The sequence below is a fragment of the Silurus aristotelis genome, assembly GCF_946808225.1.
Source record: "Silurus aristotelis genome assembly, chromosome: 3".
Classification (NCBI taxonomy): Eukaryota; Metazoa; Chordata; class Actinopteri; order Siluriformes; family Siluridae; genus Silurus; species Silurus aristotelis.
Genome location: NC_139576.1, coordinates 29,866,916 through 29,885,966, shown reverse-complemented (window position 1 = coordinate 29,885,966; position 19,051 = coordinate 29,866,916). Strand labels below are relative to the sequence as shown.

Genomic DNA, 19,051 nt, shown 5'->3' with positions numbered 1-19,051 from the left:
AGATAATGGGTTTATAAGTGGAGGCGATACTGAAAGTATATCATAGCCATATAAATCCTCCACACTTAGCATAGCATTTCATAGAGGGGAGGAGGATGCAAGGAAGATCGTGCAAATAAGCACTAACTGTGTGTTAGTGTTAAAACTGTTTTCACACTATCTCACACACATTCCTTTGTCCGTTCAGTGTCTATAGGATGTTAGTCTGTAAGGTAAACAGAGAGTCTTATCTGGGCTCATAAATCTCTGACTGGTATATCCTCTAGTCTAAACAGGAAACACTTAAGGTCAGCTTTCTCCCCAATATGTGTGTGCGTGTTCGTGTGTGTGTGCGTAGACTGTATCATCCTGTGTTTAAATACGTGTCTGCCACCTGCAATAAAATGAAGAGAGGAAACATTGCTACATTCTGTGTGCTGTGTATTTCTTCTTCCCTGATATCAGAAAGGCACTACGGAGCATCACAGGTTGTATGGAAAATCTCTCCAAGTTTCGTTTTGGGCATGATAAAAATCTAACACTGTGTGTCCCACAGGCTTCCCGAGTGTAATCAGTGCAAAAGACGGCAAGCGGATTTACAGGCAACCTACTATTAAGTTTCTTTTTTTCTCAGATTGGATCATCATTATGCAAAAAGGCACTGAATCTTGATGTAGCATGCAGTTTATAGGAATTGGACCTAGTAAAATATTTTAGGTAGTGAATAACTAGAATTTTAAAGAAATAAATGTAATGTACATTATTTGAAAATGGTAAGAAAAATAAAATGGAAAAATAGAAATGTCAAGCACACTGTATTACATGCATTTTTCCATGGCACAGATAATTATGATACAGTCCTGCTTGGGGAAAAGTGTTATGCGAACAGGAAGTATTTTCCGACTCAATTCCCTGACCCAAATCCCAGTCATCCGATCCATTACAATACAGCTTTTACTAGAACAAGAGCACACCATAAAATATTTGGGCAACTGAAAGAAAGGTTTCTGTGTTTAAATTATCTGACGATTGCACCTGACTGGGCCTGTAACATTATTGTGGCATGTTCTGCCTTGTCACAATCAGAAAAGAGAGGATTCCAGGGGTGGATGTTCAGCCTGATGATGACCTCCAGTCAGTGCACATGGACCAAAATATATACAGAGCTGCAAGCGATAGCATTATGGAACAACATATTTGATTTTTGGTCATAAATAAAGAAAAGACAAACATGCATATGCATTTTATTATTAATTTACTTTAGAGAAGCTTGTCAAAAATCACATCTGTTGCTTCCACAGACCCCGCAGACCCTCTCCAATTAGACTTATCATATATTAGCCATCAGCCAATTTTTCCCAAAAAACAGATGGACTTTAACACATCAGCTGACTCTGAGCACAAATGTTTAGTGATTAACAATGATTTGTTGGTGGAGTTTATTTATTTGTGTATATCTGAGTAAAGAAAGGATGCATGTCTTGTAGGTTTTTAATTTTGCCTCTTATATATTTATGTATTAGTATTTCTTATTAATGGTCAAACAGAAATGCATTATTAAAATTTGTTCCTTTAAAATGTATTTGCATGAGACAGCCCATAGATAGATAGATAGATAGATAGATAGATAGATAGATAGATAGATAGATAGATAGATAGATAGATAGATAGATAGTATCAAGTCAAGTTGATTTCTATAGCGCTTTTCACAACAGACATTGTCTCAAAGCAGCTTTACAGAATTTAACAGTTAAGGTGATGTGTATTTATCCCTGATGAGCAGCCATGGTGACTGTGGTAAGGAAAAACTCCCTTAGATGTTATGAGGAAGAAACCTTGAGAGGAGCCAGACTCAAAAGGGGAACCTCATCCTCATTTGGGTGACATCAAGCGTTTTATCATAAATCTAAAAACAATACAGAACACTGAAGAGTGAGTACTAACATAAGCACTGGAACTTAATATTATAAGTAATGTCCTTTACAAACACACACACACACACACACACACACACACACACACACACACACACACACACACACACACCCTATACAGTTAAATAGGCAGAACCCTAGCATTAATCTTTGCATATTCTTTTCACACTTTTTACATCATATTTTTTGTTATTTATTAAACGCTGCCTGGCCAAAAAAATTCCCATTCAAAGTCCAATTCATATTTTGTTGGACTGCAATTGGCTTTCAATAAATTACACATTTGCTGTAGAATTGTAATGATGAGCTTATGTATTTTTATGCAAAATAGCAATAATTTCTTGCTAAAATCACATTACTGTTGGGAGAGTCAGATATCTAGCTGACTCTGTGACGTGCCTATGATGTGTACATGTGTACAATGTAATGTTCCAACCTCACAATAGATGGCGATAATTAGTCGAGAGAGAAAAGAAAACTGTATTTCTGACGTAGAAGAAAAGGAGACACGCGTGAGCTCAAATTACAAGGTACAGTTTTATATTTCGTTGTTTATCTGGATGGATTTCTATTGTCCGATCATTTTTTGTCGCCTTAGAAATGTGTCTGCTGTTTATTGAATAAATAGACCCTTAGTTAATGGCTATAACAAAGTAAAACAAAAACCAGCATTTCTTTCCGCACCCTTATTCCGTTTTTCCTTCTCATTACGATTAGACAAGAGATCTCTCTTAACCAATCACAGGGCAAGATTGCTGCAATGGTAGCCAATCAACGCACAGGAAGGCGGTGCTTGTCAGAAAACAGGTTGGAAAGAAAAGCAAACAGCTTTTTTTTTTCGGACGTTGTTTAAAATAATTATTTGAGCTCCCTGGACACCATGTTCATGTGTATTAAAGGGAGGCCGTGTAATTAAACACAGAATTAGCACTGTGAGGTGGCTACATAGTCAAATACAACCACAGTGGATTGACACATTATATTGCCAAAAGTATTGGTATATAGTAACCTAGTCATAAGTATGGTGTGATCTTTAAAACCCTAGTCCCAATTTTACTCTTATTATTCCCTCCACTCTTCTGAGATGATGTTCCACTAGATTTTGAACACAATTCATGTTCAGTAGCAATTAGATCAGAGCTCTATAGCAGCAAGATCTTCCTCTTCAAAGCATGTAAACCAGATCTTCAAGGCACTTTGTGCCACCATGCTGGAGCAGGTTTGGGTTCCCAAGTTCAAGTGAATGCACAGTGTTATTATAGCGCCATCTAAAGACGTCCTTTACAATTAAATGCCTCCAGGTTTGTGGTAACAGTTTGGAACAGAACCACATACAGCAGGAAAAGGCAGGTGTCCCAATACTTTTGGAAATTTAGTGTACTTATTTAAGATTGATAAGGAATATAAGGTCATCTGGCCTGGATGCAGTCCTACAGCAGCTATACAACAGCACAACGGTGTGTACAAAGACTATAAAACTATTCAAAAATGTATACATGGTGGTCTGCAGCGTCTATATCCCATATCTCATTCCTCGACTGGTGGTATAAATATTAAGATAATTAATGGTACTCAATTCACCTGGTTATTGCTGTTAATATGGTAAACAAACATCCTTACAATCAATTACTCTCTCTCTCTCTCTCTCTCTCTCTCTCTCTCTCTCTCTCTCTCTCTCTCTCTCTCTCTCTCATATATATATATATATATATATATATATATATATAATATATATATATATATATATATATATATATATATATATATATATATTATTATATTATTATAGATATCGATATATAAATCCCCCCCCCCCCTCCCCGGTTTTTCATGAGTTGCTCTCAGTCCGGTTCCAAATGAAAAGTCGCAAACAATCGAGGTCGCTAGTGTCGACGTTCCTCTGTATTACACTGCCCATTCGAAAAAAAAGTCACCACCTGTATTTAACTAAGCAAATAGGTAAGAGTCTCCCATTGGATAATTACTGCATGCATGATTATGCTTAAGCTGGCAACGGATGCAGTGAGTAGCTTCTCATTTCTTAAACAACCATGTCAGAAGACACATCGTGTGGTCGTGGAAAAGTTTCAGTAGTGTTGAATTATTGGCATGCATCAAGGAAAGAAAACATCTAAGGAGATCGCTGTTACTACTACACTTGGGTTAAGAGCTGTCCAACGCATTATTAAAAACTGGAAGGATAGTGGAGAACCATCGTCGTCTTCATAATTTTTGTCAACTAGGTTGCTATTTAGCTTTTCTTTTGAACCGCCAGCCTTCTGCCTACTGTCTCTATCATTAGAACAAGGTCCTCATCTATAATCATTGACTGGTAGTCCTGTGCATCCAATCCATTTGGCTATGGCGTCCTCCTCAGTCGGTTGTTTTTTTTTGTTTTTTTAGAGTTTGTACTTCGATTTACTCAAAAAAAAAGCTGTTGCAGTTTTCCGCTGGGATGCAAAAGGTTTATTTGCGATTATTGGAAAAGGAGTTAATATGAATATTCCTTCTCACACACCCCTCTTAACCAAAATGCATACATACATACACACACATACAGACTATTGTATTATTTATTAATAAAGCAGTCAAATGTTTAAAATAAAAAAGTATTTATTACCTTTTCATGAATTTCAGGATGAGTTGTCTGCAAATAGCTTTAAGATGATTTTCACTCCACAATTTTTTACAAATGGTCTTGTTTTCTTTTATATTGTATTCAGTCAAATTCATCCACATGTCTGCTCTTTTGTTTCTCCCGGATGTTGACATTTTGAAACGCGTTAAAATGCAAATATGAGCATGTGATTGGATCTCTTCCCAAATCGTCACGCCCTCATATTTTTATTCGTCGTTAAATGTGACAATCGATTCAAGTCATTGTTTCTCATTAGCGAGTGATTTTTATTGTTTTTGTCTCGTTTTCGTGAAAAACAATTTGACGAATAAATTAATTAACGCTAAAACACTGCTAGTTACCATGATGGGTTTGTTGAACATTGTCTAAGTCGTGGTATATTAATCACAGGAACGGTAAAAACACCCACTTTATTGGATCTATCAGCTTGGCTTCAGTTAAAAAGCACAAGTTACAGCGGGGAAAATAAGTATTTGACACATCAGCATTTTTATCAGTAAGGGGATTTCTAAGTGGGCTATTGACACAAAATTTCCACCAGATGTAGTCATCAAGCCAAATGTTGAATTCGTACAAAGAAATCAGAACATTTAAGTGTACAAGTTGAGTCATAATAAATAAAGTGAAATGACACAGGGAATAAGTATTGAACACACTTTATTTAATACTTTGTAGAAAAGCCTTTGTTGGTGATTACAGCTTCTAGAAGCCTCTTGTATGGAGAGACCAGTCTTTAAATCTTGAAGGTTCCTTGGGCCTCTTTTATGAACTTTGATCTTTAGTTTAGTTGAATTTTGTGTCAATAGCCCACTTAGAAATCCCCTTACTGATAAAAAAGCTGATGTATCAAATACTTATTTTCCCTGCTGTAAGAGCATCTATGGTTGATCTGTTTCAAGAGCAGATGAAACATTCAGAGGAAAGGAAAGAATAATCCCAATTGTGAAATAGACTGATCCAAATAAAAAATTCAAATCAGTAATTGAAATAAGATTTGCGCAGTGATTGAGACTATTGGCTGCAAAAATGTGTCCGAATATTATGACCTTATCCATTAGACATAGATATGTAATCATATTGTCATACTGTGCCAGATTTTATAATGGTGAGTAATGTTTTATTGGAGCTAATGTCCTCGTATATCGTGTTAAACCTAATTAAGTTTAATTAATTAATGCTAAAAATAAATTCATTTTTACATGAATCGTTCCCTTTTTAACTTTTGCTGACCCAGCACCTATGAAGACACCTTATTTTTTCTGAATTTTTATTAACTACTATTTTTTTTTTTATTCCTCAGTTTCATGAGTGTGCTGCTTTTACGATGGCCAGACCAGACTGCTGCTCTTTGTTTGACCCGGCGTTCAATCCGAAGCTGACTGATGGGCTTAGAGAGATTTCGCAGTTGCAGGATCTTCAGGAACCTCTCCATCTCAGCATCAGAGAGGGTACGCTGTGTTTTTAAAAAAAAATTCTCGTTAACAGCATAATGGAACATATTCCCCTTATTTATATACTATTTGGTGCGTTGCTTTTCTGAACATCCACAGCAGAAAGCATGCTAACAGTGCATAAGCGCTACGCAGGTTGAATCGGGCAGATCTAGAGGGCAAGAAAAATAAAAGTTTGTCAGGATCAGACTCCAGCATCACATTAGGCAGCACAAGTAGTCATACAACTGGAGAGCTAGGGAATACATTATTGGGTATGCTTTTATCGTACAGTGTAAATGGGTGCACATTTTGTGCTGGTGCATGTGAGGAATCTGCAAGATCTAGTCACTTTGGCTCTAATGTTTTTACCAAAACTGTTAATCTGAAGCTCCACAGGGATCTTCATGGCTGTAGTTAAACCTTCGGTCACTCCAGTACCCGTGTCAAACATTGGGTTTTTATAGAGCCAGCAGCAGAAAACTTGGGCTGTGGACAATATGAAACATGTATCGTTCTCTAGGTCCACTTTTACTGTCTTTCCAACATCTGGGTAAGATAAGATGTAGAGAAGCTTACTTACCCGACTGTTGTGTGCACCAAGTAAAGCACAGGGTGGGTCAGTGATCATTTGCTGCAATATCATAGCATTCCCCAGTCCCACTACATGGGGACCACCTACTGTAGTGACCCTGCCACTTTTCTGCAAGAGGAATGGTTTAAAATCCCTCTGGACACTTGTACTAGAACTGCATGCAGCTAGAATCTTCTACATCTTCTATGGCATTAAGAGATCTTCTTTTGGTTTCTCCCATTAGGGGTCGCCACAGCGAATCATCCGTCTCTATACCCCCCCCTGTCCTATAAATCTGCCTGTTTTAACCCATCTACCTGCATATCTTTCCTCACCACATCCTTAAACCTCCTCCTTGGCCTCTTTTTCTTCTACCTGGTGGCTCCATCCTCAGCATTCTTCTACCAATATACCCCATCTTAAAAACCTTCACCTTACACCATTCTGTCGTTCCTACTGCACACTTTACTGCTGTCACACTGTCCTCATACATGTCCTGCACCACCCTCACATACTTCTCTCACACACCTGACTTCCTCATACAATACCACAACTCCTCTTTCGGCACCCTGTCGTACGCTTTCTCTAAATCCACAAACACACAAAGCAACTCCTTCTGACCTTCTCTATGCTTCTCCATCAACATTCTCAAAGCAAATAAGGCATCTGTGGTGCTCTTCCTCGGCATGACACCATACTGTTGCTCACAAATGGTCACCTCTTCTCCAGTATGTCATCTAGTCCTACCGACTTTCTACTCATCCTCTTAATCTCTGCTCTCACTTCCTCCTTACTAATCCTATCCACTTCCTGCTTCACCATCTCCACACAATCCAACCTTCTCTATCTCTCTCTCTCTCTCTCTCTCTCTCTCTCTCTCTCTCTCTCTCTCTCTCTCTCTCTCTCTCTCTCTCTCTCTCATTTTCCTCATTCATCTGCTGCTCAAATTACTCCCTCCATCTTCTCAACACACTCTCCTCACTAGTCAACACATTTCCATCTCCATCCTTTATTGCTCTAACTTGCAGCACATTCTTCCCAGCTCGGTCCCTCTGCCTGGCCAATCGGGACAAATCCTTTTCTCCTTCCTTAGTGTACAACTTCTCATAAAGCTGCTCATAAGTCTTTTCCTTGGCTTTTGCCACATCCCTCTTTACCTGCTGCGGCATCTCCTTGTACTCCTGCCTACTTTTCTCATCACTCTGTCGATCACAATTCTGTTTTGCCAACCTCTTTCTCCTTATGCTCTCCTGCACTTCCTCATTCCACCACCATGTCATAGTTAAGTACCTTTCTAGCTGTCTCCCTTATCACTTCTGCAGTAGTTGCCCAATCATCCAGCACCTTCACCACCACTGAGCCCCTGTCTGACCTCTTCTCTAAACCTCACACTACAGGCTTCCTCCCTCAGTTTCCACTATCTTCTTTAAGTTGCATCTCCTACATAGAACATCCATCTGTGTCAAGTCAAGTCAAGTCAAGTTTATTTGTATAGCGCTTTTCACAACAGACATTGTCTCAAAGCAGCTTTACAGAAAACAACAGTGAAGGTGAATGGTGTGCGTTTGTCCCTGATGAGCAGCCGTGGCGACAGTGGCAAGGAAAAACTCCCTTAGATGATATGAGGAAGAAACCTTGAGAGGAACCAGACTCAAAGGGGAACCCATCCTCATATGGGTGACATCAAAAGTTTGGTCATAAATCTTTCAACAATACAGAACAATTTGTGATCATCATAGATCCAGCATCAGCTTCTCCATGCCAGGGCCTTTAAACACTCGGCATCTACTTCTCCATGATCATCCATAGGTCCATAATCTTCACGAGGTGGGACGTGACTGGAGCTGGCCAAACCTCAGGATGCCTCGGGATGGGGAGAGAAAGAGAAGCAGTGGAGAGGAATTAGCGAATTGTGCACCTTCCTCCACTGTTATACGTAAACAATGATCCTCCTTCTTAAAATAAGTGTCACCACTGACATTTCCATCCTTTTAGCAAAATCTACCACCATCTGCCCACATCGTTTACATTTTTCTCCTTAAGGCCATACCTACCCATCACCTCCTCATCACCTCTGTTTCCTTCATCTACATGCCTATTAAAATCTGCCCCAATCAGCACTCTTTCATTTGTAGGTACACCATCTAACACTTCATCTAACTCACTCCAGAATTTTTCCTTCTCCTCCATCTCACAGCCGACTTGTGGAGCATAAGCACTGATGCCATTTATCATCATCCCTTCAACTTCCAGCTTCACGTTCATCACCCTATCAGAAACTCTCTTCACCTCCACTACACTCCTACTGTACTGTTACTTCAGAATCACCCCTACACCATTTCTCTTTCCATCCACACTATGATAAAACAGTTTAAACCCACCTTTAATGTTCCTGGCCTTACTCCCTTTCCACTTGGTCTCCTGAACACACAACACATCTACCTTTCTCCTCTCCATCATATCAGCTCCCTCTCTTCCTTTACCAGTCATAGTACCAACATTTATTGTACCAACCCGAACCTCCACTCTTCTCCACTTCTCCTTTTCCTGCTGTCTCTTTAGACGTGTTCCTTCTCTTCTTCTCCTCCTTCGGCCAACAGTAGCCCAATTTCCATTGGTACCCTGCTGGCTAACGATACCTGTGGCGGTCGTTGTTAACCCGGGCCTCGACCGAGCCGGTATGAAATTTTTATTTGTAATCCCCATTTTCGGTTTGGCACATGTTTTACACTGGATGCTCTTCCTAACGCAACCCTTCCCATTTATCCAGGCTTGGGACCGGCACTAAGAGTGCACTGGATTGTGCAACCCTAATGGCTGGGTTGTGTAGATGACTAGGATAGCCTTTTTGTATCTCAGAAATAATTCTAAGATAAGAAATCATCACTGCATTACAATATCATTATGAAGAAGAGAAACTATTTCATGCTTTTGTTACCTCTTGGATGTTGCCTTACTGTTTCGAATGCAGCAGCAATTGTGGAGAGTTCATGCTTATAGTGTCTTGCTGAAATGGGGTGTTAGGATGCTAATGCCTGCCCACCCTGACACATTTACTTAGATTTGTTGATTGTAGACAGGATGTCCACATTATGTTTTACTTTTTGCTCTTTCTCTTTTAGTCCCTCCCTACATTGTCCTTAATAATTATATGACAATACAAATGTAATAATCCATGTTTATTTCTAGCTTTTTCTCCCTTTGATCAGCAGGTTCCGTTTTAGTCTGGTTCCCATCATGTCTTCTTCCTAATGTAATTTCATTGAGTTTTCCCTAAACAGTCACCCTTAGCTTGCTCATTTGTGATGCATAAATATGGACAAATATATGAAATAAAAGTGTATCCCTAATTAATTTATTTTTGTAAAGCTGCTTTGTGACAATGCCCTCAGTCTCTAGCAACTGTGGTGTACAAATACAATTAATTTGAGTTTGTGACTACAAAAATGCTTGATAAAAAAAAAAAAATTATTAATTAATTCATTAATTTTACCCCAAATATATTCCAATTTTGACACATTTTCACAGATTTTTACCAATTTATAAAGTTCAAATTAGTTCACAACTTAGACACAGTGTGAACCCTATCAAATAAATAAGACAAAAATATCGTAAAACCCTTGTCCATATACACTTGTGTAAAAATTAACGTCATTCTTCAGTGTATCTAAATGAAATGTATTTGTTTCTAGAATTTCCTGACGATAAAAGAGGAATGGACGGAACAGGAGACGAGCTAGTGTCACCTGGAGAAGTGCCAGACAGGAAATTTTGCTCTGCGTGTCAGTGCTCATTCGACAGTCGTGAAGAACAGGTGCAGGGATTTCATGCAAAGCTTTTAACAGACTATTTCTTTTTTCTGCTGAGTAAACATTCTAAAGATATGCAGTTCGATCCAATTTTTATGTGCAGTTTGTATGTTTCTTCAGATGGAGCATTATAAACTTGACTGGCATCGCTTCAATCTGAGGCAGCGAATTGCTGGACGATCACCGATCACAGTGGAGGAGTTCGAAAAGAAGACAGGAATGGGTACATTTATTTGCTCTCTCATGTTTCATACACTGCACAAAATCCCGTAGAAATGCATAGATCTTGTATGAGTTTGTGAGTAGTCATGAGTGTTATTAGTACAATCACAGTAAGGCGAATTAAAACCCTTGCTCTTGTCTAATTTAGTTTCTTGTGTGTTTCTGAACAGGGGATATGTCAAGTATTTCAGGTTCAGACTCTGGGGATGAGGAGGAGGATGATAACACTGTTAATGATGCGATTTCTTATGGAGGCCGCCCATCTACAAAAGTTTTGCTCCAAAACTCTCAGGGACAGTATTTATATCTGTACCGGTGTGCAGTACAGAAAAGAACAGTAAGTACATTTTTGAGTTGCACACAAAGCCTTTAGGAGTCTAGAATTTTTTTTTTGTCATACCAATACCTTTTTAATCAAATACAATCCTTGATGCAGTCCAACCTTCAGATGAACCAGTCTGTCGTTAGCCATGTTAGCCACAAATGCAAAGTATGCATGATCCAAAAATGGCACCATTTTCTTTGGTCCAAAGTGCATTTAAAATTAAGGCATTGTGGAAAACTGTTCTGTTTTGGAAACCATGCAAGTCCTTTGGAGTTAAGAGGAGATGTACTATCCACCTTACTATCATCGCTAAATTCAAAAACTATCTAAATGTATGGTTGGTGAATTAGTGCTCATGGAATGTGCACCTTGCACATCTGGAAAGGCACCACCAATGCTGAAAGTTATATACATTTTAGAACCACATTTCCTTCCATCCAGACCTTTTGTTTTTCTTTTTTAGGAAAGACCTTGCATATTTCTGCAAGACATTGCTAAACTACATTCTGGAAACTATTACAACAGCATAGCTTCATAGTTGATGAGTCCAGGTGCTAAACTGTCCTGCCCGTCATGAAACAAAAAATATGACAAAAAAAACCCCCAAGACTGTTGAGCAGACATAAAGTCTCAGAACACAAAACTCCCGCAATATATATATATATATATATATATATATATATATATATATATATATATATATATATATATATATATATGTGTATGTTCTGTCTTTTGTTGTGAATAAAAATGCCCATGGTTTGCCAAGAGTTTTGTTGGGTGTTCTTTTGGTCAGGTCTCCACATGCTTTTGACCTTATAGTTTATATAGCATAAGGCATATTAAGTTTTTTTTTTTTGTATTACAGTAGAAATATCAGAGTAAAAAAAACAATACAGCATTAGGTTGTAGACTTTTGCCCCTGCATTAAAAATAAAAAAAATCTGTTCTTCAGATTGAAACTGAGACAAATGTGGTTGATTCTTTGCTGAACATCTCCGAGAAGACAATATGGGTGATTCTGATGACAGGTGGTGGCCATTTTGCTGGAGCTGTTTATAAAGGGTTAGTAGACTTTCACATGATAATTCAATACAAAACAATATCAGCAGTGCCATATGAGTGTGAATATGAGCTGTTTAAGTACCTCGTATGTTGTGCATAAAATGGTTGTGATATTATATGAACACTAAAATAATTTTTACGTTTATAATGTATGTTGCATGTTAAGTACTTGAAGAAGTGAGCCTGATGATCAGTCACAATATACAAATATGCTAAGAAGTATAAGGATAAAGAGGAAAAACTGAATGCCATTTTCACTTGATGTCATGATGTCATTCAAAAAATATCTACAATTGTAATGTTGATCTGCTGAAAAGCATGTTTTCTTAATCAAGTCAGTCCATAACTGGTATGTTTTTCTTATATTACAGGAACGAGGTACTGCAGCATAAGACGTTCCACCGTTACACAGTTCGAGCGAAACGAGGAACGGCTCAGAGTGTTTGTGATGCCCAGAATAGAGCCCACGCCCCCAAATCAGCTGGATCTGCTCTCCGGCGCTATAACGAGGCCGCCTTAACAAAGGCAAGTACAAATAACACTAATGTAATTGGTTATGTTACAGCGCACATACTGTAGATAGCCACAGTTTTAGTTTCTTTGCGGAATGCACAGCTTGAGTAGCATTTACTGTTAGAATTTCAATATCTGCCGTTCACTTATTAATACAACGCATAAACACAACCACTTCCTTATCAGGAGATTCAGGAGCTGCTGAAAAACTGGGCTGAATATTTAACTCACGCCAACACCATTTTCCTTCGCTCCCCAAAATATAACCGGAGTGTGTTTTTTGGAGGTCGTGGGGCACCACTGGAGAAAAAAGACCCAAGAATTCAGTCAATACCTTTTGCTACTCGCCGAGCCACGTTCAGCGAAATAGCACGTGTGCATCGCGTCCTCTCAATGCTACAGATTTATGGTATACATCTCTTTATTCATCTTTATTGATAGTTAGTAGTTATTAACGTTTTGTTTAGATATTAGAAGTACTGTATAGAAAAAACCTTGACAGTGCATTTAGGTGTAGATGAATGACTTCGAAGTAAAAACATTTTGCAAAATGCAAAGCAATCAACTGTATGCTATATGAGGTATTTTTAAAATACTGATTAATGTAAAAGAACATTAGATCATTGAACCTAAAGGAAAAAAGTTTGGGCATTTAAATGTTTTAATCAGGCCTCAGGTTTGAACCTATTTCCTGTTTATCAGTTACTGTGTATACACAATTAATGTACATTGTACGTGTATTTACAGATAAAACCACAGATGTATGCAGCATTCTGAGTTCGTCCAAAAGAATGTGGCAGAAAAAACCTTCAAATCAAACCAATGAAAATGTAGCAGGTGGGTTACAGCTCTAATCACCGAAGATGCATCGTGTGGTCGGTGTGTCTTTGTCTAGAATAAATTCACACTGTTATTTGCTTATTGAACGATGTGGAGCAGTACACCTGGTTTGTCTTTGTCTCAGTAGCCCATCAGGTAGACCAGCAGGAGGATGAGGAGGAGGAAGAAGAGGATGATGACATCTCTGTACAGATGAAAATGGAGTATGTGACCATGTCCACTTTGGACTTAAGGGAACATGAAATCAAACCCAGCAAGAAGCAACGGAAAAAGAGGAAAGAGAAAAAAACAGAGGCAACTGAGAAGGAGGAGAAAACTATGGAAAGTGAAGGTATTATTCTTCTAACCAAGATCACTGACTTTACATATAAAAATTTTAAGTGAAACATGTTTGCTATTATGTTTTATATTTTATAATTTTATATAATATAATTTTTATATGTGTATATATATATATATATATATATATATATATATATATATATATATATATATATATATATATAATATTTCTGTTTTATTATTATTATTATTATTATTTTAAATGCATGCACTGTTAGACTTTGGCAGCAGAGGGCAAAAGAATGAGAGCCGGGACGATAAGGCGAGAGAAATCAAAACAAAAGACAAGAAAAATCCAAAGAACGATGAACCTAATGAACAAGGTAACGTGTATTTGTAAACTTTCTTTGCAATCTCTAATATTTGCATCAAACATCAACATTACAACCATTAATATAAAATAAAAACGATTATTTGTATTTCTATTGTGAAAAAGTACCATTGAGTGCATTACTTGCTTAATATTAGATAGGAATATAGTTAACATCAGCAAGCTATATGTTAATTGAAATAGATACTATGCTATAAAATGTGAGCTTTTATGTGTAATAGGATTTTAGATGGATGTTTTGTCGATTCATTTATGTGCGGGTAGATGAGGTTTGTGTATCGTGGGAGTTTGGCATCCAAGACGCTCTCTACACAGCATGTAAAACCGGTGACACAGAGGCATTGCACACACTCCTGCAACAGGAAAAGGACACATTAATCCGACTCCTCAACACAGCTATTGACTCAGCCGGATACACACTGCTACACGTGGCATCAGCAGCTGCACAGAAATATGCTGTTATGCTGTTATTGGAGATGGGAAGCGACCCGACATGCAGGTAACATTGATTCATCTGCTACAAAATTTAATGCACAGAGGCAAAAATATTACTGGATTAATTATTTTGAATAAATGCGCATATATATATATATATATATATATATATATATATATATATATATATATAATTATTATTTTTTTTTTTTTTAATTAAGCAGATAAAAAATATTTTTATAATTGAAAATTATGCTTATTATAACTATATAAAACCCTAATTCAAAGTGTTTATGTATAAAAGTGTACTTTAAAAAAATGCAAGAGACACATTGAGTTTAAGCTTTAAAATGGCAACGTTATAGTGGCTGCATTTAAGTAAGCAAGCAGAAGCAATTTGAGTAAATCAACATTTATATTGTTTTTAATGATGTTTGCAGATGGCAAGTAGTCAACCATGCGTAAAAAAACAATATATAATCTAATACAACATTGTTTTGCCATTTTTTTTGTTTAATAAAATACCCAGGCATTTTGTTCAGGTGTGAGGATCTAAGCATCTAGAATATATCATTAATTACATTTTGTATAATAATTAAATGACATATGCATAAATTAAATTTGCAAACATTGTAAAGGGATTCTGTCTGTCAAACTTGGTAGCTGAGGTTTAGTAAAAATCTTATGAGTGCACAGTAACAGTGCGGTACAGTATTGTATATATTGTATTGTTGAAAGATTTATGACCAAACTCTTGATGTCACCCATATGAGGATGGGTTCCCCTTTGAGTCTGGTTCCTCTCAAGGTTTCTTCCTCATTACATCTAAGGGAGTTTTTCCTTGCCACTGTCGCCACGGCTTGCTCATCAGGGACAAACGCACACCATTCACCTTCACTGTTGTTTTCTGTAAAGCTGCTTTGAGACAATGTCTGTTGTGAAAAGCGCTATACAAATAAACTTGACTTGACTTGACTTGACTTACAGTTGCTCAGGTCTCAGATGTTTTTTTTGGGGGTTTTTTTTGTTGCTGTATCACAAGGTTAAGATATAAATGGTCAAAATTGACATGTCATCTACAGGTGGAATAAAAGTGAGGCGCTTCTTACTGTGCAGCAACACACCAGCCTGCAATAAGTTCATTTTCTTATTACATTTTACCCTTTAATCATTTATTCCCAACCCCAAGAAGTTCGGTATAACCATATCAAGGCTAGAGGTTAGAGCAGGATATTATCAGAGAGTTTGCTTTGTTAATAAAAACCGACGTTAGTTGCTATGAGTTTATTTTATCCACAGATATAAACTGTCTGTTTCACTTCTATGACGGACTTGCACTTTCTACACAGGGATAGAAAAGGCCAGACACCATATGCAGTTGCACCAGACAAAGAAAGCAGAAATATGTTCCGAAAATTTATGGCTGAACATCCAGACAAATACGACTATGCTAAAGCTCAGGTAGGACACGAGTGACATAATCAGGTGGCATCATTACACTTAATTACATTTTTGAAATAAATGTGCTTTGTCTTTTATTTTCTCTTTAGCACTCTAATTCTTAGACATACACAGGCACGCAAAAAGAACTAAAACATCTTACTTCACTTTTCAATACAACACACAAATATTACATATAAAGATTGTTTGATTACATTTATATCTTTATCATCATTTAATTACAAATGATTTGCCTGGACAATGTTTTTTTCACCCCTTGGCCAGAAGAAGGCTTATTTTATTTTATATTTTATTTTATTTTTTTAATGCATTTGAATTTTGATAAAAGATTGCGCATGCTTAGCAGTTCAAACTTTTGGGTTGAGCAGTCTGTGTATTAAAGGTCCCAGGGCCACTGACAGCTGAAATAGAGAGCAAGAAAGCAGAAAAGAAAAAGGCGCAGAAGGCAGCGAAGAAGCAGCGTGAGAAGGAGCGGCGAGAGGAGAAAAGAAAAGAAGAGGAAGAGCAAGAGGAGAAGCAGAGGTTTTTAGCGCTGAGTGAGCGAGAAAAGGTATTGTGAGAGGCTTAAAACTCGTCTGTGGAAACAGCAGGAATAATTGTGGGACCGAAGACCTATCGAATGTTATAACCAGTATTATATTGCATATGCAGTGTACAGTATATACAGCACATTTCATACCCAAAGGACCTTCTTTGTTTGTCTTTTGGCTGTTTGTCCTTTCAGCATTGTATAAATCATCGTGTGTTGTTTTTTGTTGTTGTTTAGCGAGCACTGGTTGCAGAAAGACGATTGGCTGAGCAGGTAGCCAAAAACGGAGGAACAATCACTAATATCAGGTAGCTTGTTATTGCTTGTGTTTTGTGGTTTAAAAAACTTCCTAACTATTGAAAACAGAATTATTATAACTGTGCTCTTAAAAGTATTGTGTGTTTATTCCTCGTAGGCGGTGCTGGCAGTGTGGAGAGTCTCTGCTGGGAAAAGTTCCATTTGAATATCTACAGTACTGTTTCTGCTCAACACGCTGTGTCCAAACACACCGTAAAAGCAACTTTACTACCAAACCATGAGAGAGAGAGAGAGAGAGAGAGAGAGAGAGAACTGGGAAGCTACTGCCACCGTTTTATAGAAATTAAATGATCAAATTCTTTACTCAGTAATGAATCAAACATGTATCACAAACATGAACAAAATGCATTATGAAACTGAAATTATGACTATAGGAGTGGGCAAGTGGAATTACTGATGCAATTATAAGGAAATAAAAATATTTATTACAAATAAATTCAGTTAAGTGAATCGTATGACCTCATTCACCTGGAATATTATTATATACTTTTGTATATTTTCTCAATCTTTCAGAAAAACACAGAACAATGATGTGTTTTAAAGCAGCATTTATACCAGCATTTGAACATTATATATCAATGTATATAGCTTTATAATGCCATGTTTATAAACATATCATTGAAACATTTTTTTGGATTGTTACATTTTTATATATATATTTTTTTTATTTTTTTATATCAGATATTCAAGTGCAATGTGATATATTAATACAAATTTACTTGAAGGAAACACAAATAATACTAAAACGCATGCAGCATTCTAATACCTATCAACCAAAAATTGAAGATTAACACAAAATATGTCTAATATTTAGTTTTTAGCCTGGCCATTTTAGACTGTAAAAGATACAAAAGTGAATAACTTTAATGAGTATAATTCCCTTATTAGATGGAGAAATTAATTAGTCGACTTCGATATATGAAGCACTTATGAGTGTTATATGAATACAAATATAACAGCAATTAATATCAATATCTGGTGGTCTAGTGGTTAGGATGCAGCGCTCCCACCGCTGCGACCCGGGTTCGATTCCCGGTCAGGGAACTATCCCCAGCCACTCTTAGTGCCGGTCCCAAGCCCGGATAAATTGGGGAGGGTTGCGTTAGGAAGGGCATCTAGCGTAAAACATGTGCCAAATCAAACGTGCGGAGGATCCGCTGTGGCGACCCCTAACGGGAGAAGCCGAAAAGAAAGTTTAGTAATATCAATATTCTCTGAAAGCAATGTGCATTGGTTTACATTAAATATGAAATGCATTAATGTTCTAAATCGATTTTTTTGTGAAGGCTTTGCGGTGCCCTGCACAATAATCACCCCTGGAATATTTCTACCTGTCACTAATTTCATTGCAATCTCATGCTTTCTCATTTCGATTCAATTTATTTAATTGCGAATAAGGAATAGACATTAGAAGGTCATATGTTTAAATCCCAGCAATGCCATACTGCCACTGTTGGCCCCTTGTCCATCAGCTAATTAGATGAAACATTAGATAGCTATTAGTCTAGTTAGCATGGATGAGGGCATTTGTGAAAAGCTGCAAACATGACTATAAAAACATGAACGTGACCAAATGATGTTTTTGGTGTGATCGACCAGGATTAAGATACTAGGCAAGTTTCAGTAAAAAAAAACAAACAAACAAAAATAGTCTGAAGGGTTTGAATATTTATGCAAGCTACATTTTTTTAAATGATTTTGACTTTGAAAATGTATTTTAAAAGCATATTAACTGTGAGAGAATCTGTGTACATGTTTATATATTCAGGATAAATTGGATGACTTTTAAGTGGATATTTTATAAGGCAATGTAGAAAACTATGGACTGCTAGACAGGTCTCTGTCCAGGGCCAAAACCCAAACCCTGTTCACTCGAACAGGCCACCTCTGGGCAACAAGAAAAGCCGAACCTCGACCAGGATAAAGTGAGTATGGAAGATTGCAGTGCTTGTTTATGCGTAGGTTGAAAAATGTCATTGTTGCCATAAACACCTATAATATTATAAATATTGAATAATCATAGTTGTGACAAAGCCGGGTTGAACCATAATAAACCCTGACTGCTTCACAATTCTTCACAATTCTTCTAATATATGCAATGAATACCTATAATAACGGACCATCATGCATAATGCCCTTTGTACACGCATGTGACAATTTTAGCCACTGGGTTTGTGTGCAATCGGCGTTACAACGGGGTTTTTTTTATGTCGTTTTTGTTGTAATTTGTTTGATCAGAAACGCGGCTGCGCACGTGGTGACGTTACGCTACAATTGTTACCTAATGTCATTGTAGGCTTAAGCTT

The 19,051-nt window shown here is 37.3% G+C and overlaps 1 protein-coding gene across 2 annotated transcripts; it reads left to right on the top strand.

Moving 5' to 3' along the window:
* Positions 1–2,338: 2,338 nt before the first annotated feature.
* Positions 2,339–17,371, top strand: ankzf1 (ankyrin repeat and zinc finger peptidyl tRNA hydrolase 1). Of its 2 annotated transcripts, none has more exons than XM_083537745.1 (16): positions 2,339–2,443; positions 5,852–5,999; positions 10,248–10,369; positions 10,485–10,587; positions 10,757–10,923; positions 11,867–11,976; positions 12,348–12,501; positions 12,676–12,898; positions 13,237–13,326; positions 13,457–13,660; positions 13,890–13,994; positions 14,267–14,501; positions 15,787–15,898; positions 16,281–16,448; positions 16,665–16,735; positions 16,843–17,371. In XM_083537745.1, exons 1-16 carry the CDS (start codon positions 2,360–2,362, stop codon positions 16,964–16,966), a joined length of 2,220 nt encoding a protein of 739 aa, XP_083393871.1. In that variant the 5' UTR covers positions 2,339–2,359; the 3' UTR covers positions 16,967–17,371. The 2 variants fall into 2 exon arrangements, with proteins under 2 accessions (XP_083393871.1, XP_083393870.1); XM_083537744.1 differs by having other exon boundaries at positions 13,454–13,660.
* The last annotated feature ends 1,680 nt before the right edge of the window (positions 17,372–19,051 follow it).